Here is a 24,815-nt window from a genome sequence, read left to right as displayed (position 1 = left end):
ATTTGAACTGATTAAAAAGAGGGAAAAAAAAATCAACAGTCAGATTGACTTACCATCTTTTTTTATGCTTCTCATTTTGCTGGGAGACAAAAGTGACAATTACTAAAGTATAATTAGTCTCTTTCAATCTCCAGCTTTCTGATAATATTATATATATTTTTTTTCAGCAAATCCAAGAAAATACTTCACTTTTTAAGGTTATTTTAAATTAATTTCTAAGTCTTCCAAGTTTAGCAGAGTCTTTGCTATTTCAAGGAAGGCAAGTTCTTGGATCAACAGGCTGAGGAGCTATGGCCAGTAGCAGCCCCGACTCCTGAGCAGGGTGAGCAGGGCAGGCCTCGCTAGCAGTCTGCTTCAGCTGAGAGGCCAGATCAACATGTAAATCCAATGTGTAAAGTAAAGCCAGGGGTGTGAGTCAGAATCAGACCTTGCAATAGCAACCAGAGTCAGACACAGGACAGTAACCGCTAGGTAGGCCCATGGTGGCAGTCCAAAGCCAGGCCAGGAAGCAGGGATGCCGATAAGGATCAGTAAGGCCCGCGGCCAGGCACAGACAAGGCTCTGCCTGCACTGGAGACCTACGCTCCTACAACTTAGTTCAGAAAAGATCTGAAATGCTCCAGGCTGAATCAAAATGGGGCTCCAAGGCCCATGGAAGGGGCGAGAGGAAGCCCCAGGTGAAGCTGGTCAGGCCTCTTAATCTCCTTTAGTGCCCTCAGGTCCCAACAGAAAGAGACCTATTTTCATTTTTGAAGCAGCAGCTGACAACAATAATAGTTTTCCCCAGGGAACAAAAGAAGTAATAGAAGATTTCAAAAGAAATCTATTACCTCACAAAGCCTTATATCTTACATCATACTGTATTTTCTTGTAAATCAACTAGGTAGCTAGTTTTTAACTGCCTGTAGGTTATAAAAGAGAAGTATGTTATTTCAAGAATAACCAAGGCCAATCTGTGAGGGATGTCAAAATGAATTTCTGTGTACGATTTTTAAAAGCCAGAAATACTGGACTAGATCCTAAGAAATGCTGTATCTTGGGAGGTTATAAGGAAGCCTTCAGCTTCTGCGACCACCCTCCCTTTATTAACATACCTGTGTTGAGCTTCCTAAAGTTTCTAGGAATCATTGAATCACACAGAAACTGAATCGGCGTGTAAGGCTTCCTATATTTTTGTAAATACCTTAATGCTTTGATTTAATTTATTTTACTCATAGATACACAAGGGTCCTGACACACTAAGGAGACATGTCTTCCTGTAGTTACCTATGCGCGTACGTCTTTAGGTTTTCTGGCTGACGAGACAGAGGTAACCATTTTGTAATACTGTTTTCAGAAGCAGATGTGCACTACCAAGAACAGTCTGAAAGACTAACTAGGCACAAGCAGTCTTCTGGCACAAATGTTAGGGTTACGTTAACCAAATCTGCATCACGGCTTGTAAAGAGGTTTATGATATGATCATGTATCTGACAAACAAAGCCATTTAAAGATAACTATCAAGCATACAGAAGAATATGTTCAACTTCTAGCCACCCTGATGTAAAAAAATAAATAAAATAAAATAAAATAAAATAAAATAAAATAAAATAAAATAAAATAAAATAAAATAAAATAAGAATAATTCCACCTCTCATTATGGAACATTGATTAATAATGTTTTATTTTATTTTTCAAATGGAAAAAGTTGTGCCCAGCTAATGGGTACTGCAGCATCAATGTTTCTAAACAGTGTGCATAAAAATATCATCATGTTAATTGGTGAAAGTCTCGGAATTCCTCTCTCTTGGAAAATATTAGTGTGTGAATCTGACATAGAGAGAAGCTGTCTTTGACAGCCTGTTTCATTTACAGGAGAAACAGAAGGAGTAACCAGCCAACTTCTGAGTGTTTTTACTTTTACTGAAAATGAAGTTATAAAGTTGTTAAGGGAATTTCTGAAATGTAATTCATTGCCTCTGGATTTTTTTAGAAGTATTTTTCATATATTGTAATCCTTCTGAGTCGTATTTCCCTCCCTTAAGGGTTTCTAAGCTTATCTTATGACCCTCAGTTTCCCAGTGCTACACTGCTGACATCGCTTTTTTTTTTTTTTCCTTGTGAGCTCTAGAATATTATTCTAGAAATTTTTAATTATATTTCACACAAATAATGGTGCTGTTTTTATGTTTCTCTGTTCACTGGTAGAGAGGGCTTGATTCTATTTTCAATTCTTCCTTCAGCTGTGGAGAATCAAGAATCTTTATGTTTCCCAAAGTGGGGACAGCTGCTGCTCAGTCCTCATCTCACTGACAACAATCTGACCTACATGTTTTTCTTGGATTAATGGGCATGTCACAGTAATAAGGATAGAGCATATGGAATGTCAGAAACAAATACATCTTTGTAAAACTGGACGTATAAAACCCATAAGCAGTGTGTATACATTTAACTTTATTCATAAAGAGTCCTGTCACACTCCTCCCCAAGAGGACTTTTGGATTTACCACTGGAGGCTTTTTTACAGGTTCCAGAGAGCGCACTGCTTTCAGGACTACATCCTTAAATTACAAAACTGAATTTGCGCAATCTCATGCACTTATTTCAGACTGAAAATGTCATCCGGCCTGGCCCTGATTTCCTGGGACTGCGAAATAACCCTTGTGCCCACACTGCTCAGCCACTCAGTTTGGCAGCCTTCCAGGAGCCCAAACAGGTTAACTCCCTTAAGACCATGGGGACATGCTGTTTTAGATGCTGCCAGTCTTAAATCAGCTTTACCCATGTTGCCAAAGTTTTGTTGTCAGGGCCTTTGGGTCACCATGGAGCTTGGCCTAAAGCACAATTAGTTCATGCCCTGGGTACAGAGGAGCTGTGGGGGAAACAGCATTGTGTGCAAGGAAAATGGGAGCAACAGGTGAAAACAGAACAGGAACCGTTGGGCTGTACAGTGAAGGGTAGAATCATAGAATCCTAGAATGGCTTGGGTTGGAAGGGGCCTCAAACATCCACTGACTCCAAGCCCCTGCCACAGGCAGTGGCTCAGGTTGGCCAAGGCCATATCCAGCCTGGCCTCGAACACCTCCAGGGATGGGGCAGCCACATCCTCTGGGCAACCTGTTCCAGTGCCTCACCACCCTTTCAGTGAAGAAAGGAGGGAGAGAAATGCTTTGCGCAGCGAGCCACAGAACACCTCTCGAAGAGGAACACCACTCGCCTGCGCGCCACTCTCAAAATGGCGGCTGCAGCGCCCCTCCACACTTGCCACACTCTCCGGCCCTTCTCCTTCTCGCCTCCGATTGGCGGAGCCCGCGACGCCAGCCAATCAGCGCGCCCGACGCTGCTCCGTGGGCGGTGCCGCGGCCTGGCCCCGGCGGCGGCCGAGCAGGGAGCAGCGATGCGCGGGCTGCGGCGCGGCCTGAGCCGCCTCGGACCCCGCCTCGGGCCCTGGGCGGTGCCGCGGAGCCTCCGACGGGTTTTGAGGGCGGCCGGGCCGTGGCGGGGCCAGTCCTCGGCGGGCTCCGTCTCTGAGCGTGGAGGCGCAAGCATGGAGGAGCTGCTGAGCCGCTCCGTGCCGCTGCTGCCGCCTTACGAGACCAAGGAGAAGGCGCCGCCGCCGGCGGAGCGGCGCAGCGCCGAGTTCGTGCGGTATTACCGCGGGCTGGAGGCCGGGCCGCGCAGGGCCGAGCTGCTCGGCTGTCTGGCCCGCGACTTCGGCGCCGATCACGGCCGGGTGGCGGAGTTCAGCGCCAAGGTGCTGCAGGCCCGGGAGCAGGAGAGGGAGCAGGGGGCCCTGCTGCAGGCCGAGGACCGGCTCCGCTATTACCTCACCCCCCGCTACCGGGCGCTCTTCCAGCACCTGGGGCGCCTGGAGGGCGGGCTGCGCTTCCTGGTGGAGCTGAGGGGCGACCTGGTGGAGGGGCTGGCGGCGAAGGCGGTGGATGGGCCTCACGTCAAGGTGAGGGCAGGGCTGGGGTTCCCCAAAATGAGTCGGGGGAAGGCTTGAGGGGATGTGGTGTGGGGAGTCCTGTGATCCCAGTTCACTGTGTAACAGAGCAAAGCTCCTTCCCGAAAGCCATGGCACCAGCAGGAGCTGGATTTGCTCACACAGCTCAGCCTGGAAGGAAGGGAGTGGCTGGTGGTGTGAAGTAACGGCCTCTCCAGTGGGAACCTGGCTGTGAGCTCCTGTGGGCTAGCATTAGGGCACTGGAGGAAAGGCCAGGCTGCCACAGCATGACACAATGTGGCTGATGTTAAAACTGCCAGGCAGTGTCATGCTGCACCAGACACCGCAGAAGTGAGGTGACTTCTGAGCCCAGTATAGGGCCGCAAGTGACATAGCAGCTGAGCCGCACTAATGTTGAAGGATATCAACAGGAGAAAGGAGTTGTATCATGGCTCTGTTCAGCACTGTGTAGAAAATGGGTGAGGTGGAACATCCGCCATGATTATATGGTGCAGCAAGGTGTTGTGAGCATGGAAGAAGGAGCAACATAGCAGCCAGCGGTGCCAGGCAGTGACAGGACGTCATGAAGGCAATGAAGATTCTCTCTGGAAGAAAGACAATGAGTTGGCCACATGTACTGACTAAAACTTGGTAAAACCAGACTGAATTTGCAAAATTAGCAAAATAGAAATGCGTAAAACATATGAACGCCTGTGCAGCAAATAATACGTTATGTCAGAAACAAGCTAAACACATTTGAAAGTAGGAGAACGTTGTCTGCAAAACCGAAGCTTCAATAAAAGGGTTCTTCTCAAAACATTTTTGAACGGTTTGGTGTTGTCATACATGTATGAGCGTGCATAGTTCACTAAATCTGTTCTTGCAGTCTCTTTTTGCACTTGTTGGTAAGATTTATTTTTCAAATGTAATGTAGGCTAAAGTGAGAGGTGGCGGTAAGTAACGTGTAGCCAGGAAAGCTTAAGCTAGAATTGGTGTGCCTGTTTGTTTGTTTGCGACCCTTTTGGCTATGAGAATTTACTCCAGATTCTGCTTCTTTTCAGTTTGGAGTTTCATTTGTGTTAGTCTAATTTGTTTTATGTGAAAACCCAGATGTGAAGCTATGTGTTAACTCAGCTCTTCTTGCTAGGTTGTCTGGGAAAAGTTAGGACTTGCTTCTGAATTGAATGTCTTGCTCGGCCTTTAAAATCTACTTGCTTCTATTACAAGCAACCATCGGAATAACTAGAGGCTATTAAGGCTACTAGAGGTTACTTCCCAGCCCGCGGGAAGTTCTGACCGTCTCTGTGATGGAGCTGCTTACTGGCAGGTGATCAGCTCAAGTGGGTTATCAAGAAGTTGTGTGAGGGCGTGCGTATTTATGTGGACATCTCAAGATGTAGGTGTGAGTTACTGTATTACCTGTTCTGAGGTTAAATGTCAAGAATAGAGAAATCGATACGGCACAATATTCAGGCCATTTTTGAAGTGGGGATTGTTGTTTTTTTTTCTATTTAATAAAACGTTTAAGTCTTGAGTAGAGAAGGGTTCTCATGATACAAGATGTATCTTGTGATCTTTTAGTGGACCGTTTTAGAGCGGCTCTTGACTGGATTCCCTAAGTACAAGAAAGAGATGAAAAAAAATTACAGAGAAGCTCTGGAATTGGGGATGGGTAGTAAATCCTGCAGTATCATCACTACATGTGATGAACTCTCATCAATCTAAATTTCTTAAAATATACTTTTAGACCAAGAAGATGCAAAATACCTGACAATTTTTTCTCCATTAATGTCATCGTTCTTGAATCATTAACAAAATAGATGAAGCTCTGCAAATTAGGGCAGTGTTGTCTTCTAGTCTAGTGTTGTCTTTTAGTCGTCTTTTTACTCCTGAGTACAGACACCTTCATAAAGCTTTCAGTTGCCTGTTTCATAAATCATTCTTTACCTTAAACATCAACTAAACTTAATCGAAGAAATACATTTGCTTAACTTACTCTGATTTTATGTAGTGTGTGATATGTGCATTGCTGCTCTGCTCTCCAAATTGCGTCTCATTATTAGAGTTGTGAAAGCCTCAAAGCACTGAGGTCACTGAACTGTATTAAGAGTGTCCATTAAATCAGAAGTCATAGAAAAATTCTGTGAGTGTCGTATCTGTCAGGATCCAGTGTAAAGCAAATTGGGTTAGAAAGGCTCATTTATAAGAAATGGAGAAGAATGGTGACTGCCTTACTGGAAGACCTCCATAGATCCTTAATATAAACTCTGAACAATGCGTTGGAAATGCTTAAAATGGTAGGCTGTGCAAAGAAAAGGCACGTGCTGTAAGCAGAGTTCAGTTCATGTTTAAGTTCATTATTATAAGGCAAAACAGTCAACTAGAGCAAGACAGAGAAAATTATTGGTACTTCCAGTGACAAGTTATGACAGTGTCTTTCTGTGGATGTTTAAAAGGTGATGAGTTGTTAATAATCAGATAGCAAAAATTAGCAGAAAACTGTATTTTTGAAGCTGTGCAGCCTCTTCTCTAAGGAGTCCACCAAAAATATGTAGAAGATACATTGAAAGGGGAAAAAAAATCATGACATCCCAGAGGTGGGTTTTCTTTTCTGTTAAGCGTATGGCTCCGTTGTTACTATCATAGGCCTTATGGATAATGTTTTTGGAAATGGTCATTGTAACCAGTAGTGTCAGGAGGTGCTGTTTGAAAAGTTAAATCACAGTGTAGCTGGCCACAATTGTTTTTCATGCTGCTGGTTGAAATTTTTCCCTTTCTCATGTTCTTTTCATCTCTTAACCTTCCTTCCACCAAAGGCTGGGCACGTTTTCTGGTGTTTTGATACCCAAGTTAATTTTCTGATGACTCGTCCTTACTTTGCTCTGCATGAAATTTGCTGAAACCCTCTTGTTTGAGTGTAGCATTCCATATTGCAGTGCAGCACGCTCCCAGCTACATTACTTCTTTTTCTGCCCCAGCTCTTTCCTACTGAGAGGTGGTTTTTATATTTTGCTTGCTTTCTCAGTTTTGGCATTTGAAATATAGGCCCTGGTGAAGAATTCCTAACAACATTCTTGGTAACAAACAGTGATCTATCACATTTAGAATTTTCTTCATCTTTCTATATGATTTAGGAAAAAGTCAGTTGAAAGTTCAAGTTGCTGGCAAGAAATAATGGAAAAATAATTTTTATTAATAAGCCTGGTTCCATAATTAAGCAGTAGTTAAGATGTATTTTCAATACTGTGGTTCTCATGTTTGTCTACTAGAAAAACGGAACAAGTGCCATAATTGTTTTGATTTTTTTCCCCTCATAGCAGCCACTCATAAATACAAGGATCTAAAGCTATGTATTTTCTTGAATTATTATTTTTTTTTAAGTGTCTCAAAGGTTTGAACACTACATATAATCAGGGAAAATGGTTTTAAATATTTGTGGAGAAATTGGACTTTAAGGGCAAATTTTTTGGTAAGTAAGCTGTACATGACTATCTGGGGAGAGGAGATATTTGTGGCAATAGGTGTTTTACCTAGGTACATCCACAAAAAGATGTATTTATACGTATGTATTTCATACAGTTGTATTGACTTGAAATAACTATTCTCCTTGACAAGGGCAGCAATGTTCACTCTGAATATTGAGGCAGTTTCCTTTAAAGATCTAAGCAGCCCTTATCTAGAGAAACAACCAAAATTTAAAAGTTTTTCCATTGGAAAAAAACAAAGTGTTTGGTATTTACCTATCAAAAGGCATCTCTAGCCTTTCAGTTACTGTGGATTTGATTTAAATTCTAGCATACTTAAAGGCAATGTTGCAGTAACAGTTCTATAATTTGTGTGTTTGTATCTGCATTGAAAACAAAATGTGGAAATAAAATTAAATGAATCTCCATGATGCTGGATGGAAATTATAGAATGTGTTATATGGCCTAGTGGGGTTTTGGTTTTGCCCAGTCTAAAATATTTCGTAGATGGTCTTAGGCCTTTCAAACCACAAAGTAAAAAACTATTAAAACAAGGATTACCCATTACTGTGGTGTGAATGTAAAACATTTTTGTATTTCCTCAAAGCATATCAATGCAGAAACAGCTTGGGCTGTTAGATATTAGTTGATAAAGCATTAATATTCAGTAGAGTACAGTAAATAACATATACAGGTAATAAAGTCACTTGAAAATGCTTGTGTACACTTTAATTATTGTGTAATTGAGCAAAAATGATGCCCAAAAGGGGAAAAATTAAAATAATAATAAAAGATTACGATATCAAGCAATATAAAACGTGAGACAGCTGACCAGCAACTGATAGTAACTGAGCAGTCTTTCCAATCTGCATGGAGCGCTTGTTCCTACTGCTTCATATTGCATTTATTTGTTCATATGTGAATATGAATTTTTATTGTAAGGGATATTTTGTTTTGGTAGTTAGAGAGGGAAATGGAAGAAATAGTTTCCTCATCAAAAGCAGGTTTTCTTAATTAAAAAAAAAATAACTTTTTCATAAATTTTCCCATCTGTTCCCCAATAAATACGGACCTGATGTGAAGATCAGGAAGTCTGCGTTTTGCTGCCCTGTAGCAAAATCACAATTTATTGTACACAGCTATTAGAAACCAAAGTATAGCTGGTAATTTTTAATACTAATCTGTTTTGTTGCTCACATTCAAAATTGAGCTGCTAAATAATAAATGTGTGATTTTTATTTTTTTAATGAAACTGTGCCAATAATCTTATGGCTAGAAATTCCTCTGAAATTAAAATAATTTATTTACAACTACATTTATGGAAAGGCAGAACCTTTCTTGAGAATGCTATTTGAATTGAACCTTTCAGTGACTTAGTCTATGTTATAATGTTAAACACAACTCAGTATTTTGCTCAAAATGACTTGAATTAAACTGAGTTTTGGATCCTGCAGAGTATGTTGTGTTTCTCTACGCAAAGAATTTTTGTCAGTATGCACAATTCTTTGGCCTGCGTGCAGCCCTGTTATTGTATGAAACATTATTATTTACAAGTGACAGATTATTTGAATTGAGCTACAATTGCCCATAAACAATACTCCTGTCTGCCAAAATCATTACCAAAAGCACATCTGCTTCACTTTCTTTGTTACAGTTGCATGGCTTTTATACCAGCATTACCTTGGACCTAAAGCAGCTCAATAATATGTTCTGCATCTTGGAAAGCAACTTTTAGTTCAGCTGGGCAACATTATGTCCATCATGTGGAGTGCACTTGCTAAACCTGTACCCGCTTCAAAGAGGCAAAATGCATCAGATTTCTGCCTTTTCCACTTGTACCAGTCTCCCCGTAGTATAACTGGCCTCCTCCCAAGCCACTCATTGCCATCTGAGCCGTGGCAGTGCCAGTAGATGCGGAGCAGTGCGTTCAAACTGACTGGTGGGAGCGCAGCCATCAGCAGCTTTCCCTCCTAGCTGCTAGCCTGCAGCTGGAAGTGGCGCTGCTTCTCCAAAAAACAGATGGATGATGGGAGAGCCACAGGAATCTGATGGTTTGACCCCAGTTCCTACAACTGTAGCTCATTTTTTTCTGGCTTACATTGTGTCCTGACCAAAAAAAAAAAAAAGCAAACCAAACAAAAAGACCACCAATAATCCTGAAATATGTGGAGGTGGTCACTACACCAAGAGATATTTGACTAATATGATTTACGGTTATTTTTGAAAGCCTTCAGAGCTTTCAAAAGAAAAGCAAGGAAAGCTTTTTTTTATTAACTTTTTTATTCATTTATTAGCATATGTTGCCTTGTGATACAAGCACAGGTGGAAGTAGAGTTTGACAGAAGACTTTCGGCACATCTAGCTAGTCTATTAGGTAACTTAAAGGCAGCTCTCCTGAGCAAGACCAACGAAGAATTAATTTATTAAGTTAGTTTCAGGTAAGCCTACAGTTCTGCTCAGGCTGCTGGTAAGGTGGTGCTGGTATCACACTGTGTCCTATATGCAAAGCAAAAATAAAGGAAAAACAAGCTTTTAGAATCTCTATAAGGAATATTCATGCTGTGCTGACTTCAAGAATACTTTCTAAACTCAAATAAAGAATTTTAGACAGAAAGTCTTTAATAATGTAGGCAGTAGGAAATTAGTAGAGAATATAAAATTCATTATGATGATGAATGCTTTTGAAAGTATTTGGTATTAGAGTTGGCTTTAATTCAGTATCACACTGTTTCAAGTCTGTTGTGATTTCTGAGTTCTGTAGTCTTTTTTTTTTTTTTTGCTCCTTTTGCTTTTCTTCCTCAAAATTTTTCACATTTATATAGATGTTAAAAATTCCGTAAAGCCTATGGTTTTAGCTACATCATTGTCAGAGGTATGCATTTTTCTGTTTCATTATCCTGAGTGGGCGGGCACGTGCAGCTGCAGTACTGTTGGATTTAGTGCAGTAATCTTCCTAAGGCATGAGCTACTTGAATACTCGGAAGAGATTCACAGGTAGAAAAATTTCTTGAATTTAAAATCCTTATTTTCATCAAATTTCCTAAAACTTGTTCCATAATATTTAAACTAATGCATCTGAGCACCGGTGCAACTGCTGCTTTATCGTCAAGACTACTCAAACACTTGCGTTTATTGATTGCTTTTTATCTATGTTGTTTTGTGTTATCTTCCATTTTCCTATCTGCAGTTTACTACCGATGTTAAATTCATTCTGTCTGTAAACAGTCATTGTTTTAGTCCTGTGTGAGAAAAGCTGAGCTGTTAGGTCTTTCATCAAATAGATGCATTGTTGTTTTCCTTGAACTTCCCAAAGATGTAGTTTGAAGTAATTAAGGTTGTTTTTATTTGCATTTGTATGCTATACCTAGCTTACTTAGCAAATATGTCCATCTTTCTTCTGTGTGCAGGAAATGAGTGGTGTTCTGAAGAACATGCTTTCAGAGTGGTTTTCAACAGGATTCCTAAATTTGGAACGGGTCACGTGGCAATCACCTTGTGAAGTGCTCCAGAAAATTAGCGAGTAAGTGCTAAAGGTTCCTAAGGCTCGTGAGTGAAGTGGTGATGAAATGCATCTAACTGTAGAGATCCACTATTTTCAAGATAACTGCTTCTTCAATACTTTGCCATAGGCAAAGAATAATTAAGGAGTAGTTGCATTTAATGCACTTAAGAGCACACTTAGAAAGATTGAATTAAACAGTGAAGGGGATCTATTGTCCCACACTACAGTCTTTCAGCAGACATGCTGCATGTGTAGACAGCTGTCATTTCTAGTAAATAAATTTCCTTTCATCCTTCTCGGTTACCCTCTCTACCACACTCCCAGAGTTGGTTTCCTGGTTGGAACTGGTGAGGTGTGCAGAATTGATTGTAAACTCTATGTGAAGACCATTATGTTTATTATTTTAATAAGCATTCACACAGGATCACAGAATTGTAGGGGTTGGAAGGGACCTCAAGATCATTGGATCCAACCTCCCTGCCAAAGCAGATCTACAGCATTTATTCTTGACCTTCTGTCTAATACTCAAAATTGTAGTGATGAAGTTGGAGATGATTGAATAAAATTTAAATTGTATGGCATTTTGTCATATTAAAATCTTAAAGAAAAAAAAATCCCTAAAGAAATTTGTGGAAATACGTGACTAAAATGTTGATGAGGCAAAGAAAATAGGTCTTATGCAAGCTGATTTTTTCCAAATAAAAAGAATTTGTAATATGTCACTTAATCTTCTGGGTATTTTGGCAAACATGCTAGACTTTCAAATATCGTAGAGAAAAGAATCTTTTGAATGATTGTTTGAAGGTGTGGCTGTGGGAGTGCTAGTAGAAATTTAATTTCATCTAGGTGTATATATTGTTTGTCAAGATATATTAAAGCATTTGGCTAGCTTACTAAAACCTATTGAAGTAAAAGATGTTGCATTCCTGTATCTGCCCAGTACACTACATAAATATTCAAAATAACAATTTACAAAACACCCTGGAGTAATATCTGAATACTTTTAAAAGCAAGTGACACTATATGGGTGGTATATTAGTGATGAATACATTTTAGAGTAGGTTGAAGTAGAAGAGCAGAAATGCATTAAGATATGCATCAAGCTGAACTTTTAAAGTTGTATGCTAGACAGTGTTGCTAGTGGAAATCCTTTTCTCACCTTTTTTGTGAAAATTTTGAAGTATTCTACAAGGATGATCATATCTCTCCTTTGTAGTTTGGGAAAGCTAATTCCTCAGAAGTGTGTTCAGACTTACTCAATGACGTAGTCATCTGAATCAGGTATTCTACACCAAATAGAAGGTGCAAATGAAATTTCATAATGAGCATATCCCTGAGAGAGGTAGAAAGCCTTGGTATGCAGTAGGCTTTTACAGTTGACTTTGTCACAGTTTGGTGATGGATTATACTTTTTTGAATTGCAGCCTGATTCTCCTTTTTTGGTTTGAGAATTGTGTTGCTGATATCAGTGGGGAAAAGTACTGAGCTTGTAGGATTGGCAGTGGACATTTGTAAATGAAAAAGAACAAAACAAAAAAACACTTTTTTTTCTTTTCCCTCATTGAGTTCTGAAGCTGTGCATCCTGTTAGAAACTGGGTTGATTTGAAGCGCCGAGTTGGGCCGTATAGAAGATGCTACTTTTTTTCTCACTGTGCAATCCCAGGAGAACCACTGATAATCTTGCATGTTGCTTTAACCAGTGATATCTCCAGCAGCATCCAGGTACAGTCACTGATATATTCAGTACGCAGCAAAGTGCTCAAATTACAATGTATGCCTTGGGTTTGTTTCATTTTTTTAAAGAGTTGAGAGAGTTGGTTTTCCTTTTAAAAATGACAGGGGTACTCAGAAAATTTTGGAGCTTTCTTCAATCGCAAGAAGAATAAGATAAGAAATTAAGAAATGACAGTAAATGAGATTAAAACTTCAAAGCAGTTACAAATGCTTCTGAAAATTTTAAACCCCATTACAGTTATTTTCTGCACTTCCTAATGGATAAGTAGCTCTTCTTAATACTTTTTGATTAGATTTTTGTTGTTTTTCACAGAGAATAATGAATTAAACAGCGGGAAAATGTGTTAATGCATTTGAAAGTTAAAAGAGAGGTCCCCTCACTATAATTAGAGTAATAACTACAACTAATTTTTTGTTTTCATTTTCATTTCCCAGTCCATAGTAAAAGATGTGGAATCATTAGAAACAGAAGATGCAGACAAAATCACAACAGCAATTTTCTACTCAATCAGTTTGGCTCAGCAAGGACTGCAAGGTGTAGAACTTGGCAATCACCTCATCAAACGGGTCGTAAAGGAGCTGCAGGTAGGTGTGGCACGTAACATAACATTTGGCCAACGTACTCCCCTTATGTCTCTGTTGTAGTTTCCATTTCCTCACGTTTATCAATGTGGGGAACTGCCAGGTCTACTGCACTTTCAACTTCTTACCAGATCAGCTTTTGAAAAAGTAGAAAGAGTTGGAAGAACATTTTCTGCGATTGGTGGATGTCAGCCAGAGGTAGATAGTGTAGACACTTGGTTGACATATGCTCGTTCCAGTTGGACAGGTGCTTAAAAATCAAGTTAGTGCTTTTCTGTTGAACGTATCTCTAATTTAGCTTTAGTTTGATGTGTATATTATCAGATTCATTATTGTCCCACAGTTGAGCGAGTGGGATATTGTTAACACATGCTAAACAGGAGCCTTCCTCTTCAGCATGTGTTAACAGGGCCTTGATCAACATTTTCTCTTTTCAGAGTACCTGATTGTTTATTGTTTGAAATCTAATGGCTGCTCCAGTAGCAGTAATACTTCATTACATAAATGAATTATTTTTCCTGTTTGTTACACTGATTTGCTGCCAGTTATATATAATGTTCACGTTTGCCTGGTAAAAAATGTCTGAGTAAAGAAATATCTTTTTTCATATTAGACATTTCTTATAATATAGGAAGATGTCTTCAATGCTTGAAAGTTACAGGAATCAGTTACTTTATGAAAATCTATGAATGTATAGAATATTGTGGTGTGCTGTAGGGTCTGTTGTTCACAGTTTTAGGCCTCCTTGTAGAGCCTTCTTTCAAGTAACAGGAGAAAAGAATGAAAATTCATTTATACAGAGTGCTGTGAAAGAGACAGTCAGATTTCTGTTTTAAGTCCATTATTTCATTTAACAGTCTTTAAGTATTAAATTATTAACATGGATACCACTTCAAAGTAATGGTCAATGCCTGTGTTTGTTTTCAGTGTTCCAACTTGTGGATTAGTAATGATGCCTGGAAAATTGTCTATGATTTAGAACTTCAGTTCTATTTACAAAAATAACTCAAAATTGGATGCACCAAATTTCTACTACTACAAAATGATTGATTAGTCAAGTACTGAATCATAGCTGGCTGCCCTGAAGTTTTTTTTTTAATGGATATTTTGGCTGAATTTTGTTGCTTCTTGCTTTCAAAATGGCTTTTAAATTAATTGTCTAAAGTGCAATAGTCCAGGTATAATTAGGCTGTGCCATCTGTCTGATCTTGACTGAGGGGAAATTGGAATAAATTCATGCAGTTACCTACTTTCACATCTGAAAAATAATTTCTGGATAATTGAGTTGCTCTCATAAAATAACCCCATTGACAATGTATTTGTCCATCACTAAATTGCTTACAACACTGGAAGAATTATGAGTGGGTTACAAAGGAAAATGGACAAACCATGCTTTGATAACATAGATCCAAGTTCTGAAATTTGATTTGTCTAACAGAATTGTTTTCTTATTTGTAATTAAGACAAAAGTTTCTACACTTCAGCACCGTAAAATACAGCCCTCCTTCATTGTTCATCAAATACACAATGAGTAGAAAACAGAATGGTTGAGATACATTTAAAAACTGGATCAGGCTGTTCTCTTGTGATTCAGGAACAACTGTCATTATCTGTGCTCTTATTTCTCATTCCTATTCCCAATGCTATTCTGTGCTGCATAGATATAGTGTATTCTATCTGGGAGTACAAAAACTGACAGTTGGTTGTGTGTTGCTAGAAATCTTAATCTCCTCATCTCTTCAGAACAAGGCCAGATACTCTTCTTCATCCTTCAGTCAACCTGAAATGATCAGGCTGAGTGCAGGTGAAAATTTATGAAGTTGAGCGCAGGCCAGTATTTCAGGAGGCCTGATCTGATTGTACAATTTGACGTAGGCTTTAATAATCTGCCAAAACCAGCTTGTATTTACAGGTCAGGTTTTTCCTTTTAGGTCAGACCTTTTGAAGTTAAATTTCATCCTCCCAATCTTGGCTTACTTCTAAAAATATTAATGGCCTTGCAGATTTCGCATCTGGACAATAAGTCACCTCTACCCACTCTTACCTCTTGGCTAGCCACCAATGTCCTTCAGAAGTGTGAGACTGCAGTAACAGTCAAACTGATGTTTAGGAGGGAGTTAGAGGATTTTCCCTCACTGTTCATGTTTTTTTGAACCATATAGCAATAGAATTTTCAATCAGCATAGGAAGTGTCTGTCTCTTTTTTTGATTGGAGTACATTTGAAAGATAAAGATTTTAGTATTTTTTGTTACCTTCTTGCTTATCATAAGATTCATGTTGTAATAAATGAAGTTTCTGTGTAGTGTTTTATTGTTTGTTATCAAGCACATTGACATTATGAATTTTTATGCATATAATCCGCATTCACTTTGCATCTTCAGCCCTTTTTTTTTCTACTGAATCTTCTTAAGGCATAAAATAACCAGCACTGTTGTGTCCCATTCCTTGTTTGGAATTTCTGGTCTTACGCCTGTTACTCTTGAGTCACATTTCATAAACAAATAACATTCTGTGTAATAAGTGAAGAAAAAAAAAAAAGTAGTTTTGACACTAACCTGGGGAAAAAAATCAGTAATTTGTTGTGGCCATTAACAGCGTGTAAGACATGTATGCAAAGCAATGCATACAGAAAAATGAAGTGCAAAGCAATGCTTATTTACATGTAGGAATTCAGATGTAGAAGGTGAGTTAATATTTTAAATCCCACGGTGATGAGATCCGTCTTTGTATACACATTATTAGGTTTATTTAGCCAGATACCAGTCACTCTTTTTGAATAGCAACTGTCAAAATAAGGTATTATTGTACATCCAAGTTTTGTTCTGCATTGTGAATTAAAAGTATGGCACTCATCAGTCACTTTGCCTTCCGAGCAACTTCATATAATGTTACTTTAACCTGCACCTTGTAGTTTGAGATAATTGATTTTTTTTTTTTTTTTTTTTGAACAGACATACACTCTTACTGGTCTTACAAAATCAAAAGCCCATCTAGTTACTATGGCTAATTTAATAATAGTAATGATGGGAGCATAGCACAAGAAAAGACTTTTTTTTTTCCCTGACTCTTCGGCACATTTCTGATTCAAAATCAAAGCATGGTTTTGGCTTACTTTGAGGTGGGCAGAACAGATAGATAGCTTCACCTCATATCCACTGCAGATCTATTTCTCTGCTGAATGGATATGAAGAAAGTGTATATAGAAGTCTAAAGTTACAATACATTTCATGCCTTTTTCCAGGAATCTTTTTATTTGGTAGTATTTTATGACAACGTTGTAAAGCTTGGACAGCAAAGGACCTCTTCTTGTAGGTAGATGGCAAGCTGTATAATTTTTGTGAGGTCTGGAGTGAAAAGAATTTAATCCCAAACTGCTTGAAGTACCACTTGTAAGCATGTGGAAATGTCGTTATTTTGGTTCTTCTATAACTTGTGAGTTAAAAAGGGCTTAAAGCCCCAATTTATTAAAAAAGTACAGTGATTTTAATGAACGGCCAAGTTAAAGGCTGTTATACATCAGTAACAACCACCACATATCTCATCTACACCATTCCTCATCTTTTTGGGGTGCCATTATAGGGCTGAACAGAGCTAGAGAGAGGAAGGATAATCCGGGACTGTTTATCCATGATGGATATGGTTTTCTATAGTTTTTTTCAGTTCTTTGATATTTTTTTCTTATCTTCCCAATTCTATCCTCCTCTTCATTCCAGAGCATAGTTCCTGAATTTGTTGTCTTGAAATCTGTGAGAACCATTTCCAATTACCTATTTCCCATCTGTGAAGTGACTCTAAGTTCTCATGCTGTTGTTATCAGTGTTTGGGGTGAGAAATTATTTAATGTACTTCTGTGATGTTTACTCATTCAGCTTTCATTGTAGATGTGGTGACTCTTGCCTTGGCAGACTCCTCCTTTCAGAGGAGAGAAGCTGTGTGCATTTCAGCTTCAAAATACTTATATTGTGAAATACTTACACTGCAGTTAGGTTCAAGGCAAAGGCAGGGCACGCGATCGGTACTGCTCTTGGCAGCCTGTTTTACCCTTCTCTGGAAGTCCCACTTCAGTGCATTAAATTGCATGCATGTGCACTCTTTCTCTCTGGTCAGGTCTAAGTAAAGGACTTCCCAAGGTTGTGTATGTTCAGATTGAACATAATTCTTTGCAGCAGCATAATAGTCATTTACTTGAGAAGGCACAAATGACACCACAGTAGTGCTGAGTTGACTTGTTGACAGCAGCTGAAACAATGTACTCTCAGCAAAAAAAAAAAAATTGTTAGTATCAGAAATTACATCTCATTAAGCTTGCAGCTGCCTTTGTAAAAAAAAAAAAAAAAGTCTCTGGTAGGAAAATATTTTTTTTCTATTACCTTTGCATTGCTTTGCAATAAACAAATCTCTCCGTAGAGCACTGCTAAACGTTCAGGTGTTGCAGGTTACATATGTTGAGACTGTCTTTAAATTAACTGATTAAAAAATACTTTGCAGAGAGCATTTGAAGGACTTGAGGATTTTGTTGTTCATTGTACAGGAGTAGTTGATGCTTAATACACTTATGTAATTTTCTATTTGTTTGAATTAACTTTTGTGGACCTTTGATTTTCAGAATGTTACTTGATTCAAACTTTCCCAAAACACTACAAACTTTTAAAACTTTTTCTTACCCTCTAGTAAAAATCCTTTATCTGACTTTGCCTTAGCTTAACCTGCTCTGACACTTCCACTTGTAAATGTCTTTGTAACCTCAAAACTGAATTCTCAGCTGTCATTCCTCATAAGGAAAACTCTGAATCAGGCATGTCATGAATGTGTATCACTAGATCAGAAAAAGACATAAGCTAAGTTAGAAACATGCTAATAGCCATTCTTTCCCCCTCTCCAGTGAAACCTTCATTTGGGAAGACTCTTGAAAACTGTACTGAGACATTGAACTAGATGGTATCTGCACTATAAAGTTATGTCTAGAAATAAAATAACATGTCCAGATTCCTTAAAAGAAAATCTCATTAGCAGGCAATTTAGACCTTAATTTTTAGAAATCTTCTTGCTAATTCTCATGAACCAGTTACATAGACTGCTAACTTATATTGGGTAGCACTGCTTACCTTCAAAGACTGTCTATCACAGCTTGCCTCATGAAAATATTTCTTGCAAATGATTTTTTATTAGGACTGTTAGGGAAAGTGCAGCAGTAGAGGCTCTGGTGAGGATTACAACCCTTGGTGTTAAACTCAGTTAGTCTGCGGTTCTGCATAGAAGCCAACAGCCTCCCTTGGAGTCTTGCAGTAACTTAAGCAGCTGGAGGATGTGTGAAGTTGAGTCACAGAAATGGGTCCTCAGTTTCATCTCTTTATATGCGCACAGTCAGTAGGTTGAATCCTTAATCTCTGCATAGCCATTACAATTTGGTACAGGTATTGGTACATTACGATCTGCCACAGGTATCGTAATGTAATTGGGTAAAAGGGAGGGATATAACAGGGAGAATAACAGGGCCTCAGGGAAGGAGCTTGTGTCACGAACAAAGGAAATCCTGGGCGATAGCGTGCTGCTCTAAATACGGTGTTTGGTGGGGTTTTTTTGTTAGTTGCTTGATGAAAGTTTGTTACACAAGTAATTTAGAAGGGTTTTGTAAACACATTTCTGTTGTTGTCCAAGTATGTGCTTTTTTGGATTATTTTGGGGCAAGCAGTGGGATGAATTCATTCATCTGCTGATGCTACTTTAGTCCCAGTTCTCCCTGTACATATCTGAGAGTAGGCTACATGTTCATTGCTGGTTATACCGATGTATATAGAGCAGGGAGCAGACAGCATAAATAATCTCTTCCATTTCTTATATTTAAGCTTGTGTTGCTCCTGGAAATGAATTCTGAAACAATCTCAGAAAACTAGTTTAAAGAAAAAAAAAGTGGGTGCTGATGCTGGAAAACAAGCAGGCAGATGCCTTTCTAGCAAGCTGATAGGTGCTGGCAAAAGAGCAGACAGATAGATTTCTCATTAACAGACATTTAATTCAGAATGTGTTTATAGCCAATCTAAGTGGTCTGCGGCTCTGCAGAAGGTACATCATAGCAATTCAGTCCGCAGATGACAGACACTGATAACTGGTGGAGCCTTTGAGAAAACTGCTTAGAATTTTATAGCCTGTGGCATTTGGGGGAGAAAACTGATAGCTACTATGTGACTCAATAGAATGCTTAACAATTGGTGGCAGATTTTAGCTTTCTGGTTGGACTGTTGATAATTGCTACCTTAATTTGATCTAGGTGACCTGGGGAGATTATGATTTCCAAAACAGACTTTGCTTTCATTGATGAAAAATGTGACCTTGGACTACAGCTTTCAGAGTGCAAGATAGTTTCAGATGAGTTTTAGATAATAGGAGAAATCTGCACGCTTCTGCAATTTAAAAAAAAAAAAAAAAAAAAAAAGCCCCAAAACTAAAAGACGGTCAAAACGAAAAATCCACTCCAAAACAAAATGAGCAGCTGCTTCTTAATGGTGTGTGGGTTTCTGACAAGAAAATAAACATTAATGGATCTCCACCAATAGTCTTTAAAAACTAGCACATCAATTTAGTAACAACATAAATGTGCACACTTCACTGCATCTATTTATTTTTACAAGAAGTGGCCGGCTAAGATAAGCTCCTACACTCAAGAATTTATCAGATATGTAATAGTCTGTACTATAGCTTCAAAATGGGGTCACTTTCCTATGTCTTATCTGTCCTAAGAAGTTAAATAAATAAATCCATTTTGTATTTATTAATAGAGCAGGACCTACCAACTTTCTGATAAATATTTTTGGGTTGGGCTTGGTGAGCAGGTCACTCCTGGAAGTGAATGATAAATAAAGAGCAGTCAACATCACAAGTCCTGTCATTTTCCTTCCTTAATTAGGAACGTTGCAGCGGTTAGTATTAAGACACAGATATGGGAAGAAACTATCCACTTGTTTTGTCATAGTGGATGGTGTGTTACCGTCTTACCTCTGCAAACTAAGAGGAGCTCAGAATTTTTAGCCTATGTAAGCACGGGGGATGTTGTGTGAAGAGCCATTAGTTTTAGTTCACTACCAAAACAGTATTTTCAAATACTGTGCTTTCATAGTGGTGGTGCAGAAGACTTTCAGATTCCACTTTCTGGTAAGCAGCATTTTTTTTCCAGTCCAGTCAGTTTTTTTCCTTTTAACCTGAAAGAATAATTTCAGCTTCCTCAATTTCAACAGTACTTTCCATCTTCCTCTCTCAGGTTTTAACCCCAAACAACTGTGAAGAATGCATGAAAAACCTAAGCCATGTGTTCTCAAAGGCAGTTTTTATAGGATGAAATAATATAATCAGGGAAAAAAAAAAAGGGGGGGGAAACTTTCCTGAAAATGTTGAACTGTCTACTCCAAGGGACATTTTTTTAATTAAAACATATTCACTGTATTTATGTCTTAAGTGGCCGTGGTTTGCTGTAAGAAATTACACAACCCTAATAAAATGTTTTTTTTATAAATGCTATATTTTTAAAAATTGTGGAAAGAGGTGCTAAGATATCACTAGAAATTACCTTCCACAGACATGTTTCCATCAGTTTCCAAAGAATGCTTTTTCTTCTATGAAATCCAAATGCAGTGAAACCTTGTAGTTGTACTGCATGAATCTTGCTACAAACACATGCTTCAGAATGACTCTTAAAATAAAATATTATAGTGTCCTTGAGTGGAGACTTGAAAAAGTCAGAGATCAACGCCTCAGTAATATTGCACTCTGACTGTAGTTGTTGGGAATATGACCCAGCCAGGATCTCCTGGGCTCTCTGATTACAGAAATGCTTGTTTTGTTCAATATGATACAGAAATGAGTGTTTTATTAAATAATTTGCTTTTTGCTTTATCCAGTTCTCCAAGGAGATGAAATGGGATGTTTCTTTGTAACTTCTATCTCCTGATCTTGTTCCTGTCTGGTCCCCAAATAATTCTTTGCCTTATGTATTTGTGTACTATTTAATGAACTTCTGATGAGGGGAGGTGGTAAGGTTAGTCAGTTTATGCAGTTGTGTATCACAAAAGTGAGGAGATGGTAGTAGGTCTGAGATGACTGGATGTATCATGGCGCTGGAAGCCAGCAGAATAGCAGTATGCTATTTGGGAAGCTCCATGTCGAAAGGAAAAAAAGATGTAAATAACCAGCTGAGTATTATTTCAATTATTGAAGCTATTAGAAACGTTGCATGGCTTAGTGCTGCAACTTGTAATGGGAATATGGCATGTCTGCTTTCCCTGGCTCCTGTATCCTCACGAAACAGACCACAGACAGCAGCAGTTTGCGGAGCACAGCGGTACCTGAGGCTGCAGCAGTGCAGGTGCAATTCAGGCGCTGTAGCAGCATGCATGCCATTAACATTTGCTAGCGTAAGATAGCGTCTAAGTGATGATGACTTTTTAATGGTTATCTGGGAAATGCTTAAAGTAGAACAAAATGTAGTTTGTAGTCATTTAAAGACAATTTTCCATTGACATTAAGATGCTTCTATAATGCTGATAAATGTCTCTGTTCTTACCACTGCCTCCTTTATGAATAGTAATTAAAACACAGTGGTTGTTCCACCTCATCAGCGGCTTACCTCCGTTCCTTGTCCCCCTGCTCCTTGAACAGGTTTGAGTTTTGATGTCAATTTTGTTAAAACCAAGTAAGAGTGAGTTTAACAACCTGCTCTATTCTTTGCTATTGTGCCTCAAAACAAACATAGAATGAATAACATGAAAGGTAGCTGGCATGTATAAAGAACCTCTTCCAAAACTTCAGGAAAGAGTTATTTCATAAAAAACACAACAAAAAACACAAACCCACCAAAACAACAACAAAAAACCAAACATCATACCTCTACTGGTTTCCTCATGGTCTGAAATCATGAACCGTCTTTCATTTTTTAAACATAAAAAGTAAATTATTGAAAAGGTTTTGACAACTTCCATGTTGATTTACTTGTTTTTAAATCTTTTTCCTCTGAGTAACATCCTTATGGATGATTGCATTTGTTTATTTCTGCCTATAAAATTATACGCCAGAAGAAGGGTTTGGTAAGTGCTATGTAAGTACTTTTAAATAGATGGCGTGTGCGGACTGTAATTCAGTCAGTGTTAAAGTTTCTTAGCACTCCAAATGCTTTTTAGTCACTTACCTGTTACTGTCAGTGTGATAGACTTCCCCCCCCCCCTCTTTTGGTCTATGTGTATCAGTTAATTCTCAGAATCCTTCATCTTTACTCAAACTTCTAATTGTGAGTCAGTACAAAACTCATGAGTTTTTTTTTCTCCTTTTGTCTGTAGAAAGACCTTCCTCAGATAAAAGCTTTTTCTTCTCTGTCGCCTATCCCTGGATTCACGAAATGGCTTCTTGGTCTCCTCTCCTCACAAACAAAAGAACTGGGAAGAAATGAACTTTTTACAGAATCAGAACGCCAAGAAATCTCTGAGATCACGGAGGACTCTACTACTGAAACTCTAAAAAAGCTCTTATCTAACAGTGAATGGGTGAAATCAGAAACATTAGTCAAAGCACTGCATTCGCCACTTATGAGATTGTGTGCCTGGTATTTGTATGGAGAGAAACATCGTGGCTATGCTCTTAATCCGGTAGCTAACTTTCATCTTCAGAATGGCGCTGAGTTGTGGCGGATAAACTGGATGGGAGACATGAGTCCTCGGGGCATTACAGCTTCTTGTGGCATGATGGTAAACTACCGATATTTCTTAGAGGATACAGCCAGCAATAGTGCGGCGTATCTAGGGACAAAACACATTAAAGCCTCAGAACAGGTTCTTTCCTTGGTGTCTCAGTTCCAGCAAAATAGCAAGCTCTAAGTACTAAAAGAACTAAGAACAGGTATCCTCACCTATGAAGAGCTTTAAAGTATACAGTGTCCGTATTTACATGAGAATATCCTTTATAAAACAAATTTAGTCAGCACAGCAGGATGCAAAATTATTTAAATTATCAGTTGTTTTATTTACATTGTCATATATTCAAAGTGTGGTTTGTTGTGGTTTAGTCACTGAGTTTTAGACATCTGTTATGTACAAATGAATTGGAGGTGTGTATTAAAGGGTGACTAAATTCTCAGTCAGTTTCAAGACAACGGTAACTTGTATGGGAAATATTACAGCAATACCATTATTCTGTTGATGATAAAGCTGTATAAATGTCATGCTTTTGGTGGGGATAGAGTTAATTTTCTTCACAGAGGCTCGTATGATCTGGTGCCTTGGATTTTTGATGAAAATAGTGGTGATAACACACCAATGGTTTTAGTTGTTGCAGAGCAGTGCCTACCCAGAGTCAAGGCTCTTCTGCTCCCTGTGCTGTAAAGCCAGTGAGGAGGCTGGGGGTGCACAAGGAGCTGGGAGGGGACACAGCCAGGACAGGAGACCCAGCATGTCCAGAGGGCTATTCCGTGCCATATGGCGGCATGCTCGGCAGTAAAAGCTGGGGTAAAGGAGGAAGAGGAGGCAATGTTCAGAGCAATGGCGTTCATCTTCCCAAGAAACCTTTACATGCAATGAGCCCTGCTTTCCTGGACATGGCTGAACAGCTGCCTGCTGATGAGAAGCAATGAATGAATTCCTTGGTTTGCTTTGCTTGTGGCTTTTGCTTTACCTGGTAAACTGTCTTTATTTCAATCCATGAGTTCTTGCACTTTTACCTTTCTGGGTAAGAAAGGTTAAAAAAAAAAACTCTGGGGAGAGTGAGTGACCACCTGCATGGTGCCCAGCTGCCTGCCAGGTTAAACCACAACACTAAACCACAGCGTCAAAAAGAGCTGTGTTTCTCTGTTACACCACTACCATAAATAAATCAGTACCAAAGCACCTGGAAAGTAGCACTGTATGAAAGTAATTTTTGGGTGAAACATATTAGCAGAACAGTAGTCTACAATTTTATTTCAATAATACCATTGCTTTTTTCTACATCGAACCCTTACATAAAACATCTTACTACTTTTTTCAAACTCACTAAAAATCTCACTGATTCTGCTTTGTTGGGAGCATAGAAAAGCCTTGTATTAATGTTCTTGAAAATCAGGTCTTCTCAGGGAAGCAGGTATGTAATATTATAATTGCACTTTAGTCTGCTAAAATATAATGAGCAAGAAGGAAGTGTTCAAATAAAAGACTTGATAAAGAGCTTTTTTAATGAAGAGGTAGGCGTGATGTGTAAACCAATAAAATAAGATTTCTCATTAAATCATGTGTTTTGTATTTCATTGTGTACCTTGATTTACTTAACACCTTTTGTCGATAATAGTATCACCAGAGAAGTAAGACCATCTTAGCACAGTTTGATGCTGTCATATAATTCCCAATTTCTTCCGTTTATGGTCAAATCTTGTTCCTGTTTTTGGGAGAAGAATTATACAGGGGAATTGAAAGTGGTAGAGTCCCTGCTCTTGTATGAAAACAGGAGTGAAGAAAGCTGTAAGTTTCTTCACTAAGAGAAATTGGCCTTTCTCCTAAAATAACATTATATAATCGGTTTTGCAATTTTTTTTAAATATTCATTATTAGAGAAAAATCCCATTCTTTGGACTGGTAACCGTTACATGGACCTTATTT

General features: G+C 38.7%; 1 protein-coding gene across 1 annotated transcript; it reads left to right on the top strand.

The window, feature by feature from the left end:
* Positions 1 to 3,337: 3,337 nt before the first annotated feature.
* Positions 3,338 to 24,441, top strand: MLYCD (malonyl-CoA decarboxylase). The gene is made up of 5 exons (XM_082770183.1): positions 3,338 to 3,937; positions 10,797 to 10,909; positions 12,458 to 12,614; positions 13,062 to 13,211; positions 22,533 to 24,441. The coding sequence occupies exons 1-5, from the start codon at positions 3,377 to 3,379 to the stop codon at positions 23,064 to 23,066; spliced, it is 1,515 nt and encodes a 504-aa protein (XP_082626309.1). The 5' UTR covers positions 3,338 to 3,376; the 3' UTR covers positions 23,067 to 24,441.
* Positions 24,442 to 24,815: the final 374 nt, after the last annotated feature.

This window comes from Aythya marila, assembly GCF_965140915.1.
Source record: "Aythya marila genome assembly, chromosome: 12".
In the NCBI taxonomy this organism is placed as follows: Eukaryota; Metazoa; Chordata; class Aves; order Anseriformes; family Anatidae; genus Aythya; species Aythya marila.
This window is presented reverse-complemented; position numbering and strand designations above follow the sequence as displayed.

Excerpts from the sequence above, each read along its gene's own strand:
- MLYCD (XM_082770183.1), top strand. The coding sequence starts at position 3,377 with ATGCGCGGGCTGCGGCGCGGCCTGAGCCGCCTCGGACCCCGCCTCGGG. Across the intron at positions 12,615-13,061 it reads ATATCTCCAGCAGCATCCAG|TCCATAGTAAAAGATGTGGA; the intron begins GTACAGTCACTG and ends TTCATTTCCCAG. Across the intron at positions 13,212-22,532 it reads GGGTCGTAAAGGAGCTGCAG|AAAGACCTTCCTCAGATAAA; the intron begins GTAGGTGTGGCA and ends TTTTGTCTGTAG.